The following is a 12,990-nucleotide window of genomic DNA, read 5'->3' on the forward strand; positions in this document are numbered from 1 at the left end:
AAATCATATTTTGAAAAATTATTGATTCGAAAATAATATGGTACAGTACAATTACGTCTGGGTGTCTGTGTTTCATTCAAGCTCGGCTCTGTGTGTGTGTGGAACGAGCCATTTTGTGTGTGCGCGAGCGAGAGAGAGAGAGAGCGCACCGGTACCGGAGATCGTTGTTGTTAGCTTCTGGTGCTAGCGAGCTACGCTAACGGATATAAGGAGTTTTTTCAACAACAAAGTGGAGGAGAGCTCTCCTGTCAGACTGAGAGACTCAGTGAGCTAAAGGACTCTCTCAGTGTTATCTCAGTGGGTCTCAAACGTTTTGGTCACCATTAATATAAATAAATTAAAAACAATTATGAAATACTATATGACATTAAAAAATGTATAACGTTTAAAAGGGGAGTGATTTGTAAAATATCCATAAAGAAATAGTAAATCTGTTTACAGTTCTGTGTTGAGAGATGTATCCATACTGTAGATCTCTTCATTTTGCTCTCAAAGTGCACCAGATTGATGCTTTTAACTTCAATATTTAAAAATAAATCTTCCCGGAGGAGCTTGCCCCCGGACCACCCTATGTGAGGTCCACACACCACCTATAAAAATAGCACTTTACCCCTGCTTACACCTATATGCCGTGAGCTGATTATTGAGCCTTCATTGTAACAGTTGCGGGTACACTGTGTGTATGCGTGGGGAGTGTTGCAGTAGAACATTCCACTGTAGCGCCCGGTACATTAATGGGAAACCCTAAATGTTTGAGCACCCTCTATGAAACGTCAAGCTACCCCACAGTACCCCCAAAATAAATCTTTGGCGCCGCCACTGAGCCTGACTATTTGTGTTGGGGGGGGCCCGACTTTTTTTTTTCTCCAAAGGGGGGGCCTGACAGAAAAAGTTTGAGAACCACTGCGTTAACGGTAGGAATGGGGCGTGTACTTTGAGGATTGTCGAATAACCAGGAAATACACATTTCGATCGCTTCTTTTGTTGTTTACATTTATCTTTTGGTATATTTGGCTCCATAGGAACACTTTGATGCACATTCAGTACCAGTGTGTGAGGTTGTGGTTGCGATGCCGATATCCGGACGCGGACAGCGAGGACTACAAAATGACAATGAGGTGACTGGGGATGTCTGTTCAAAACATTGCCAACGTGAATAAATCATTTCAAATATGTATTTGTCTCCGACTTTCATTTGTACATCGTTGTTAATGTGATGTTTAGTAGCTTTGATAGCTGTCCATACCTCCAGACAGCCTAAAAGTAAGACACAAGTTGTTTACTCACAGCCGAATGCAGCATCGAGATCCGTGGCCAGCTGTGATCCTCTCCGATTAACTTGTGACAGGACTTCTTTAGCTATTCTCCAGCGAGCAAGGTTTTTATTAAATACCTCCATTCCTCTCATCACAACAAGACTCTACACTGTGCAGAAAAAAAACAACATAAATGAAAATAACCTTGCTGGATAGCTTGACATCAAGCATGCTCATTTCTGACGTGGAGCTAATCTGAAGTAAACATTGAATACTGCTTTCTATTCCTCCATCTTGTGACTGTGTAACTCCCTCTCTTGGATATCAGCATGTGAAGGACACTGTTCAGGAACTAGTTGATGCTCTGTATGTGATGACTACTTCCATTCTGGAGAGGATCACAGACACATGGATCTTGAGGTTGAAGCTCAAACTGGTGAAAAGTGATATTTTTCCAACAATTTCCAATAAATGTTATTCTGAAACATAACTATCACTGTTGTCTTTCCTTCTATAACACTGATGTAGGCCAAGAAAAACGTTGCATTGCATAATATCTAAACTTACATTTGGCACTTTAAATGTAGCCAAAAATATGTGAAGCTTGCGCTTAGCCCACCAAAAAGTGCATAGTTGCAACTTAGGCAGTTAAGCATTTTATATCAGTGGGTCCTAATGGTGCAAGACGGGGAAGGCAGACATAATTGCTTAAACATATAGGCTTAACCCCTTAATTGGCAGACCAAGAAAAAATCTATGGAAAAAGTATTTGTTTGCATTTTTTTTATCAAATGGGACACAAACTACTTTTTTTTTTACTGTCTACACAGTTTTGTTTTTATGAGCCTCAACCAACTGGTCTTGCTGGCATTTTATGGTAAAAGTGCATTTTCAACAATCATCATCTATAGTATTTGTATGCATCAAACTCAAATACATGTTTTTCTTTTATGGAAAATGAGCAATATACCAGATATATTCATACAAGATAATAAAGGATAATTTTCAACAATTTTCTTTTTTTCAAGCCATCAGCATAAATATCGTGGATCATAAAATCCATCAGTTGTTTAACAACTCCTGAATCCATCCCCTCTTGGTTAGCCCTACAGCTATTCTCTCTCACACACACACACACACACAGCCGATCTTTATCTATGTCTATCTCTACAGTATCTCTATCTATGTCTCTATCGCTATCTATCTCTCGCTATCTCTCTCTCTCTATAATCACAAACCAAGAAAGTGTGACACTTCCGCCGGTTTATATAATGTACAATGTAGGATAGATGTACAATGTACAATGTAGGATAGAAATAAATATAAATATATATAGCATGTATAAAATAACAATTTCATTATATGGATTCAACTTGTGCCCCCCCGCTGGACTTGTCTGTGGTTTAGCCGTTACTGTGACATCAGTATCAGCCATGGAAGATAGTTTGTTTGTTTCATTCTAAGCTATCCAGCAAGGTTATTTTCATTTATGTTGTTTTTTTTCTGCACAGTGTAGAGTCTTGTTGTGATGAGAGGGATGGAGGTATTTAATAAAACCCTTGCTCGCTGGAGAATAGCTAAAGAAGTCCTGTCACAAGTTAATCGGAGAGGATCACAGCTGGCCACGGATCTCGATGCTGCATTCGGGCTGTGAGTAAACAACTTGTGTCTTACTTTTAGGCTGTCTGGAGGTATGGACAGCTATCAAAGCTACTAAACATCACATTAACAACGATGTACAAATGAAAGTCGGAGACAAATACATATTTGAAATGATTTATTCACGTTGGCAATGTTTTGAACAGACATCCCCAGTCATTGTCATTTTGTAGTCCTCGCTGTCCGCGTCCGGATATCGGCATCGCAACCACAACCTCACACACTGGTACTGAATGTGCATCAAAGTGTTCCTATGGAGCCAAATATACCAAAAGATAAATGTAAACAACAAAAAAAGCGATCGAAATGTGTATTTCGTGGTTATTCGACAATGGCTCCTCAAAGTACACGCCCCATTCCTACCGTTAATGTAACGTAACGAGTTCCCCGGTGTAACCAGTTAAACGGTAACACCGGCATTTATGATGGGAAAACGCTAAAAATGGAAAGAGCGCGCCTCGCCATCAGGCACGTAATATTGACATTAACGATAGCGTTAATTGTACATAAGTCACTAGCTTACTTGTTCAAGTTCTGTAGAAACTTGTCAGCCTCCAAAACAGACCGGATCCATGTCTTCTCGCCGTTGGGGAGGGTAATACGGAGCTTGGCTGGATACAGGAAAGCCGGTCTGTACCCGCGCTTGTAGAGTTCCGCCATGGAGCTTTTGTACTCTGCTCTTTCCTTCAACACATCGCTGCTGTAATCCTCGTAGAGTCGGATCTTGTGCTCCTTGTAGAACAGCTCACCACGTCTACGAGCCTCACGGATGAGCAGGTCCTTCACTTGGAAGCGGTGTAGGCGTACGATGACAGGTCGTGGCTTATCTCCTGCAGCAGGCTTGGGTGCGACTCGTGCGAGGCTCCGGTGGGCACGATCGAGCTCAGGTGGTGAATAAAGGACCTCCTTGCCAAAGACATCCACAAGTAGTTGGGAAAAAAACGCGGTTGGTCGTGGACCTTCAAGCGATTCAGGTAGGCCGATAATCCTGATGTTTTGGCGCCTGCTGCGCCCCTCCAGGTCGGCTAGCTTAGTTTTCAGCAACACGTTATCTTGTTGGAGGGTAGAGCATGCATTCTCTAAATGTTGGAGACGACGGTCCACCTCATTAGAGTTGTCTTCCAGAGAGCCGATCATTTCCCCATGGCCCGCTACAGTCGAGTTCAAGCCGTCCAGTGTCGTTGTCAGCGCCTCAAAAGATGACTTAAAGTCGGCAGATATTGCTTTCCTGTGCTCAGCTAACAGGGAGCTAAGTTCTGCTAGCGTAACACTAGCAGACGAGGAAGACGGGTCTTTATCCTGCTTGTTTTTCGTTTTAGACATTGTCGAGGCCAAAAAGGTGGTCAGCACAGTTACACTAAACTTTTGAAAACAAAAATACTTAAAAATGAGAAGTTTAAAAGGTAAATCTGAAAGTTAAGTCGTGGGAGTGAGCCACCTGCACGTCTACTCCGCACACCTCATACCGGAAGTCTCCAGATTTACCACCTTAACCTCCTGAAAGCATGGAGGGAGGTGGCGTCTGTTTCTCTGGCAACCACGGTGATTGAGAGAGATGAGTTGGGACCATAGACTGTATATATAAATGGACGTAGGGTCCGTGACGTCACCCATATGATTCTGCAGAGTTGCCGTGAAGCCCTTAGTAGGCGGAGTCGGCCACTAACGGCTCGACAGTGACGCCAGAGTTCAACTCCCGCCTGCTCCAAATAAGGGCAAAGAGGCGGAGCCGAGGCGGGACCTGCTGCCACCGAGCTGGAAGTTCCAGAGCTAGCTGAAGCTACCAAGCTAAGCTAACATGCTCCCCATCTGCACGCTGCCGTCGCATTTTACGTTTCTAAGGTAAGCGGACATGAAACTATTCAGCAAAACTATAAATAATAATCTAAGTTATTGAGTTTTTAGCATAATACTTCAGAATCTTAAAACCCCTTAACGTTTGTATGCAATTGTGCTAAATTCAACACTGGAATCAAGCAAATATTAATATGTTTGCATGACATTAGTTATTTATATTTTGATATCACTTAACTATACGTTTAATACATTTAAGTCAAGCTAAGGTACATGTGATGCTAGCTAGTTAGCGCTCTTACCTGTGAGGCCTCCTCCAAACAGCATAATAACCAGACTATCATTAAAACTAAGTACCAGTTCTAGATCCTTGACTTTAGACAAACAATTCAAAAGACAACATGTATTTAAAGACCAATCTTTATTTGAATGTGCCTCTTAACCTGAGATATTAGTTATTAGTTATACAGTAATAGTATTGACAATCTAAAAAAACTGAGCAACTCAACAGTCAACTTTATGTTTCTTATTGTCTAAAGCAGGGGTGGGGAACCTTTTTCCTCTCAAGGGCCATTTCAATTTTTACATTATCCTCCGAGGGCCGTACAAATGATTGACCTCTGCTTAAAAAAACTAAAATCACAGCCCATTCATTTCATTCTGTGCAAAGAAAAAGCAACCTCTTAATCCAGATATCTCACCATGACTCGCGCATGCATGCACGTGCACGGTGTGGCGTGACCACCAAAACAGAAAGATATGGACACAAGATGTGTGCAAATGTATTTAGTTTCCTATCCATGTGAACATGATTTAAGTGGGGGGGGGGAGCTAACCTCCTCTAGGGGGGTCCGGGGGGGGCATGCTCCCCCGGGAAGATTTGTTTTTAAATGTTGAAGTTGAAAGCATCAATCTGGTGCACTTTGAGAGCAACATTAGGAGAGCTATGGAAACATCTCTCAACATCCATATGAAACAGAACTGGAAGCAGATTTATTTTTCTTTATGAATATTTGACAAATCACTCTCCTTTCAAACTGTATTCTTCTTTATTAATAACAACTTTTAACTATAATGATCATAAAGATGTGGCTTTGCCTCACTGGTTGGAGAAAAAGCGTCTTATATTCGTTAGCATAGCTAGCTAACCAGATGCTAATAACAACAAAGCTATTGACTGTATGATCAGTATGACGGATGAACAGATCGCCACTGGGCTTTCAGCTAAAGACACAGCCACGCAGAAACTGTGAAAATGTGCACATCTTTAAAGGATATACCCGAAAACAATTGCAATGTTCAGTGTACTTTGTGCAATTATTATTTACAGCCATATTTTGTGCAAAACTACTATCATGTGCAACAACACTAAAACGTACTAGTAGACTGCAGCTAAAACCCCCTTACAATAATTCTTCATTGATCCTGGGGCCCTCTGAATCATAATGCATTTTCATCATCAACAATTAGTTTGTACATACTTACATTGCTTCCTCTTCTGTGTCATTCGTTGTGAATTATATGCACCAAAATAAGAATGCCTGAGGCTTATACACAGGGTGCATGTCTATTCTTTTTGCATATCATTATGAATCTCTGTGTCAACCAATGTTTGGCTCGCTGTTGGAAAAAGTGTTTAAAAATAGTAATCTCAAATGAAATTATGAGAAACACATTTAACAATCCTTCTTACGTGTGCTCTTGCCATACTTTATTCAATAAAAAAAGTAGTGTAGCTACAATATGGCACACTTGTGCAATATCAATCAATTTCCAATGGCATGGTAATGTGTTTTAGTTATACAAAGCATGCTTGTACATTAAACACTTAATAAATACAGTAATTTCTATTAACACTTACAAATTACATTTTGCAATTTCCAGGGGCAAATAGTAAAATAAATTTTAAAAACACAATGTGGCGAAGGAAGCGGTCGACACCATTATTCTCCGAAGACCAAACGCACTTAGAAATACAAAACTGTCTTACAAACAATTAGGTAGACGGCATGCATACAAAAATATACAACTATTCTCATCATTTCTTTGTAATTTACAATACTGTTTCATTATTGCCAAGCGTTCTATTTTTGTGCTCCTGTTTTGAGGAATAGCTTGCTTTCTCAATCTTCCCTCGTCCTTCTTGGAAAAGTACAATGTACATTCACAATCACTGAGGCACAGCACTTGATTTACAATTTGTATAAGTACCCCAAAACATTGTGTAGTCAACGTTGTTTAATGTAATATTAAATATATATATACTATATATATGCTCAACACTCTGTACACTCATAGAACAAACATACCCCTTTATCATATCACACATGCATAACAAAATGTTGTGTACATCCAAAATAGCTTTAAATTCCTTCATCAACTAACTGAGCGGCTGTACACAACTCCAGCATAATGTTCCAAACCGTTCAACAGAAGCGCGGGGAGGTGGCCATGCAAGTGAGCGATGATTTACAAAGCCCTCCGTCGAGTCTTTGACACGGATACAAAGTGCTTATTTTCCAGTCATAAAACCCTGTTATTTTAACAAGATAAATGTATTTTTTTGCCTTTTTGTAAGAGCCCTCATCTTTAAAAAGAGAGTGGAGAGGGACACAACGTCTGGGTGCTTCTGCACGGTGAGCGAGGTTGAATGAAAGAGAAGATGTAGAGCCGAACGGGAAAAATAAGGGTTTTGGTGCCTTTTATCTCCAGCAGAGGGATGCCAGCGGTGTGAGGCACAAGCAGAGTCCATACTTTTGAGGTTCAATCAACACACTGATCATCAGTCTACCCTAAAAAACCCAAGGACCGGTTTGCGTCTTGAAGAGGAACATTCTGGAAGGAGGTATAGAGGTACTGATTAGTAAGTAATAAAACACACGTATGGCAGGAGAGACACAAATGCAACAAAAAAAAGTAAGTTACCTTAAGTGAGCTTTGGAGGATCCGGAGGCGATGAAGCTTGTCATTGAGGAGGGGGTCATTGACACGGCGGACAAATGAACGCTTGTACTCGAGGCGGCTGGCTGATCTGTGGTCAGCGGAGCTGGACAGGCTGGTCTGCTCCAGAGCCCGGTACAGATCTCCCAGAGAGTCCGCCTGCATCCTGCAGTCCCGCCGTCCATGGCCTTGACGAGAGGACAAGCAATCAACAATGGTTTAGCATTACATTGAATTCAAGGATAAGATTCATAAGACACAAGAAAAAAAAATACAAGTTAACAGCCTGCAGAATTCTTTATTTGAATCTCCTTTTTTAAACTGAACAAACACACCTAAGAGACAGACGTTAACAAAACTAGTCTTAGCAGTACATTTCTCACCGCTCCACTTTAAGAAACTGGCAGTAGCTGCAGCTTGCCTCTGCCCACACATTAACATGGTGTTTTCTACCTGCACAGCGTGAAATGGCCAAAGATTTGGCTTGTCAAGGGACTAAGATAAACCATCTTGCTGTCAACCTGCTTCAATTTTGAGTAACAAGGATTTTTTTTTATGAAAGAAATGATGTAGTAGGGTTTTTATATAGTACAAAATAAATTGCATCCATCTCCGCTGCATTGCAATGTAATAAGATTGAAATACTCGAGGAGAAGTACCTCACATTCCTATTGCTCAGTATCTGCTTAAGTGACAAAGATATATGTACACCAATTCTATCTGCAAATAAAAATGTGTTTTTCTAAATTAAATTACAGTTTTGATTCCTTCCAGTGTAAATAAATGATCTCAACATGCTAAGAAATCAGACTTCCTTAAAACAATTAATGTCATGGCAATAAGCTGAATTGAAAAATCATATAATTTTGAACGTGAACAGTTCTTCTGTGAATTGTTTATGGAAGCTCAATTTATTGCAATTATTTTGTGTTTTTCTTTGTCCTCTCCCATTTACTCAGATAATATGATCTTCCACTACGCCTCACAGGATGCACATTTCCACTCTTTATACTCATCATTCTGTGGTGTGCCGTTCATTATGGTGTCTTCATGAGTGAGGCGGCACAGCTCATACATAACAATTGACCAGGCCCCCTGTGTTTCATGTTTAGATCCACTGCCCTCTGTTGGCATGATGCTGACACTACACCAGGGCTCTGAATCTGTTTGTCGTCACTGTATTTGGGGGTTTTGGAAGCACGTGGTGTGTTCTGAAGCTTTGAGGCTGTGCTTTGAAATGTATCAAGCTTTATTTTCCGCCTGTTTTGTGTTTCTGTCTTGTCTTTACAGCCAGTGGTGGAGAGAGTGAAGGGTAGAGCAATAGATAAATGAGGACAAGAAGAAAGGAGCCCAAGGCGTGCTTCTTTATCCTGTTCAGAATTCAACATTAACATGGGCTGAAAGGGTTCCTCCTCGCTTCACCATTCAAACACTGCCGAGAGGCACAATGACATCTCGATCGAGCATGAGAGAGAGGATAGAGAGAAAGAGGGAGCATGAGTGTGAGAGAGAGAGTGGACTGCCAAGATAAATCACTACCAAATAAGACACTACATTTCATCTCCCCGCCCTGGAGGTCTTTGAGGGACGGAAAATGGGCTGGCTTCAAATCTAATCCAATAAAGCTATAATAGCGAGTGTTCAACCTTTGACATTCGCTGGCTCTGACTGCCTGTTAGCAGCTTTGATAAACTAACTGATGACAAACAAGCACACTGGCTCGACGCTGTGCGGAGGAAAACACTGATGTTACAGTGAGATTTCAGATCACAGCTATTTCCTGTAAAGCAGAATACCTCAAATACCCCTTCATCAACACCAAACCTCATGCAGCAAATATATTGAGGTTTATTGTAGTCATTATCAACATCATTGTAAACTAAATGTTTATTTTAGTTAATTTAGTACCTTAAAAAAAACAGATTTCTACTTTATTATTTACCTTTTTAATGGATGTTTCATTTTATTTGTGTGAACTTATTACTATATTCTTTCTCAAGTTAGATTGTGTGTTGTTCTAAATGCCATACTGTGACCATTTTACGTTTAAAAGTCACTACAATTATACATTTGATATTATTATCTGTAAAACCTTTTTTATAAAAATGGATGCATTAATAAAAGAGATCACAGAGATCCTGAAAATGTCCATGTTTAAAATGTTCAGTAAAATGTTGAGTGGGACAGCAGAGCGGAACATTTCAAGGATTTTTCCATAATTTCATCACTTCTCACTTGCAGACTAATTTTCATCGCAGCAGGTGGTGTTGATGTGCTAGAAGAGCCTCAGCTTAGTGGGAAGCACTTCCTGCAGTTGTTATTTAATAAATATTAGCCAACTTAATCCGTAATCATATTTGTCTATTTCCCTTGAAACACAAATATGTAGATAGAAGTTTTTTACCAAATCATAATTTCTTCTTTCTCTTACCATCTGAGCTACTTCACCTTCTCTCCAAGCTTACCCTTGTTAATTTATGAATGATAAATCATCCATGTTTGATGTAGGGTTGCAACTAACAATTATTTATTTAATTTGTCTTCTATTTTTGTTGCAATTCATCAATGTATCCTGTAGTCAGAAATGGCTAATGTCAATAAAAATGTCTACATTATTTTATACTGAAATGTTTAATTGATTATTACAATTGTTTGTTAAATTGTAGTCAATCATTTCTATGGATAAACAAATTAATTAGTCAAGTTTTGGTTCTAGTCTGGTGAACTTCACTGTATTTTCTCCTACAGGGTTATAACTTGAAGGGTCTATGTTTCATGTGAAAAGGTGTAAAACTGCTGTGTGTCTGACCACTGCCTCGGGGCCGGTCCAGCTGGTAGTGGTGGGGCTCTCGCTGGTCGGCTGCAGCGGCGGTGGCGGTCAGGATGGCGTGGAGCCCGCTGTCCCGGGGGAGGGTGAAGCTGCGGGGTTTCCCTCCCACGTCTGAGTCGATGCTGGACCTGAGGGGCATCGGCAGCACTCGGTACTGTTCCTTCAGCAGGCTGCGCTGGGCGGGCAGGGTGGACTGCCTGCGGTACTCCATCGCCAGGTGGTCTCTGTCCTCAGGACGCAGGGGCTCCTCCACTGGGAACGTCTGGAGGTATTGCATCCTCACGTTGCTCTCCATCTGGTCCTGCCAGGAGTTTCGGTGGATGCTCGTCTTCTGCCCGGGGGAGACGCCGTTGTTGCTGCTGTTGCCGTCCAGAGGCTCGGAGTGGAAGTCGTCATGAGAGGAGCGGGACTGGAACGTGTCGGAAGAAGAGAGGTGGCCACGTTTCGGTTCCAAGTAGGGACTCACCTAAACACAGACAGACAGGTTGCAAGTGAAACTGAAAAGTGTAGCATATCTACTGTACTACAGGCTGAAAGACTCACTGAGGATGCCCGGGGATAGGTGTCATATGGTGGTGGAGGACTGTCCTGTTTGGACATCGAGGGCATCTCCATGTCCTCGTGATCACTCTCACTCCAGTAATCTGTCAGTAACAGATTGTCATGTTTTTATTAATACATCAAAAATAAAAAACAAGCCCTTTAAAATGCATAAAAGACAATGGACCATGGCTTTTGAGACTGTAGGTACATGTTAGTAGCTGATAACATATGAAAAGTTAGGCTACTGAACTGCTGCGTCTTGAAACATCCGCTGTGCCCATAAAATGAGAGGTCTGACAGGTGCAGCTGCAGTGTAGGTGTGTGATGCAGGTCCAGGTCTGACTACCGTTGAGGCTATATATGGAGACGGATGAATCTAAGATGTGAGAACTTCCTGTTAAGTCTTCTGGAGGTGGCAAGGCTCTTATTTAGTAACATTTCTGGGAAGGAAAAAGGCTCCCTCTTCATGAAACCAAAGACAGACCTGATCTCACCCGCCCACATTTGCAGGGTTTCTACGTAGGCTCCTCAAAATAGAGCACACTTGGTTACATCATTTCCTGTCCATTTGTGAGGGGCCAAAGAAAACCAGAATATCAAAAACAACAAGAACGCCTTCAGCCGCTAAGATTAGTATTTATATTCAGAAGATCTGCTGGGATCGGATGTGGAAATTAAAACCGGGGAGAGGTGTTAAAAAGCCTCATTTGCTGATCTGGAATCTGTTTGCATGTTTGAGCAGATGCACTGAGATGCTGCTCTGAACCTGTGATATGTAATTAAAACCTTGTCAAATGATGAAGTGGCAAAATAATTATCCATGCGTTCGTCATCATTCAGTTATATAAGATTCCTTGATCATGGTGTTTTATATAAGTGTTGAACAGAGACCTGGGACAGACGAGAATCTTTTGCAGCACGGTCAACAGTGACTAATCTCACCTTGGTCCTGGCGAATTTTCTCCTGCTCAGAGTATCCTGCCACTGCCATACTAAGACGACTCAGCCACCTGTAGGGGGGGGGGGAATAACGCTCATGACGCACAGCAGCTTGACATTCAATAAAGCATTTTGTGTGTGTGCGTGTCTCCCTGTTTGACCAATCACCTTGCAAAAGTGCTCTGTTCAAGGAGAGTGGGCAGACCCGTAGGGGGATTCAATTTCCGGCCAGAATGTGGCTGCAGATTATTGGGAGAGTTTACAGCATGACCATCACGGCCTCATAAACTCACCGGGACATGTCGTCTACATTTTCCGCCGCAAAGTAGAAGGTCTTTATCTTCGGATGGCAAGCCTTGAAAGCACTGAAAGAGAACCAAGGAGTATATTTAAATCATATGTAAGCACAAGAGCGGGGCCGTATAGCTCATTACCATATGAATACAGAAGATTGCCGAGGTAAACAGGCACTCTGTCACACACACACACACACACACACACACACACACACACACACACACACACACACACAGAACAATTCAGGCTGACACAAAAACAGCAAGACGTTGCATCATAAGATAAACGGCTCTGCTTATTTTCAATTGCTGTAGGGATGTCTGAGTCAGTTTCATCAAGCATGCTCGTCTGTGCATACACACACAATCCTGAAAGCCAGATGCTGAGGGGCATGGTTGAGATACATATGTGAAGGCAACACCCTTAACATGATTTTCAAATCATAAGAGAACAAAATTCAGTTTTATATTTCTACTCTAATAACTGATTTTATTCCATAATCCCATATATGTACTACTGGTAGTTTCAGTCCTCTGCATCGATTACTTTCTCATATCCACAGTTATAATAAGGCCATAAATGTGTGCACCTGCTGTCTTACTATACTAAAATGCTGCTGGCACAGTTTGCGAGTGCAAACAGTTTGAGAGTCAGGTGTCCTCTGTAAATTGTCCGTTTTGCATGGTCAATCCCCCAAATTATTCAATATATATGCCAGTTTCTTTCCTGCCG

General features: G+C 41.4%; 1 protein-coding gene across 6 annotated transcripts in view; it reads right to left on the bottom strand.

Annotated features, from left to right (window-relative positions):
• Positions 1-6,392: 6,392 nt before the first annotated feature.
• LOC117538474 (connector enhancer of kinase suppressor of ras 2-like) overlaps positions 6,393-12,990 on the bottom strand; it is a 33,999-nt gene continuing 27,401 nt past the window's right edge. For all 6 annotated transcript variants that reach the window (XM_034204202.1, XM_034204204.1, XM_034204201.1 and 3 more), the window contains 6 exons: positions 12,255-12,326; positions 11,965-12,032; positions 11,023-11,123; positions 10,459-10,945; positions 7,635-7,837; positions 6,393-7,544 (listed from right to left, as the gene is read on the bottom strand). In XM_034204202.1, coding sequence (XP_034060093.1) covers positions 7,497-7,544; positions 7,635-7,837; positions 10,459-10,945; positions 11,023-11,123; positions 11,965-12,032; positions 12,255-12,326 — 979 coding nt within the window. In that variant the 3' untranslated portion in view covers positions 6,393-7,496. The remainder of the gene's footprint in view (positions 7,545-7,634; positions 7,838-10,458; positions 10,946-11,022; positions 11,124-11,964; positions 12,033-12,254; positions 12,327-12,990) is intronic.

The sequence above is a fragment of the Gymnodraco acuticeps genome, unplaced genomic scaffold (genome assembly GCF_902827175.1).
Source record: "Gymnodraco acuticeps unplaced genomic scaffold, fGymAcu1.1, whole genome shotgun sequence".
Lineage (NCBI taxonomy): Eukaryota > Metazoa > Chordata > Actinopteri > Perciformes > Bathydraconidae > Gymnodraco > Gymnodraco acuticeps.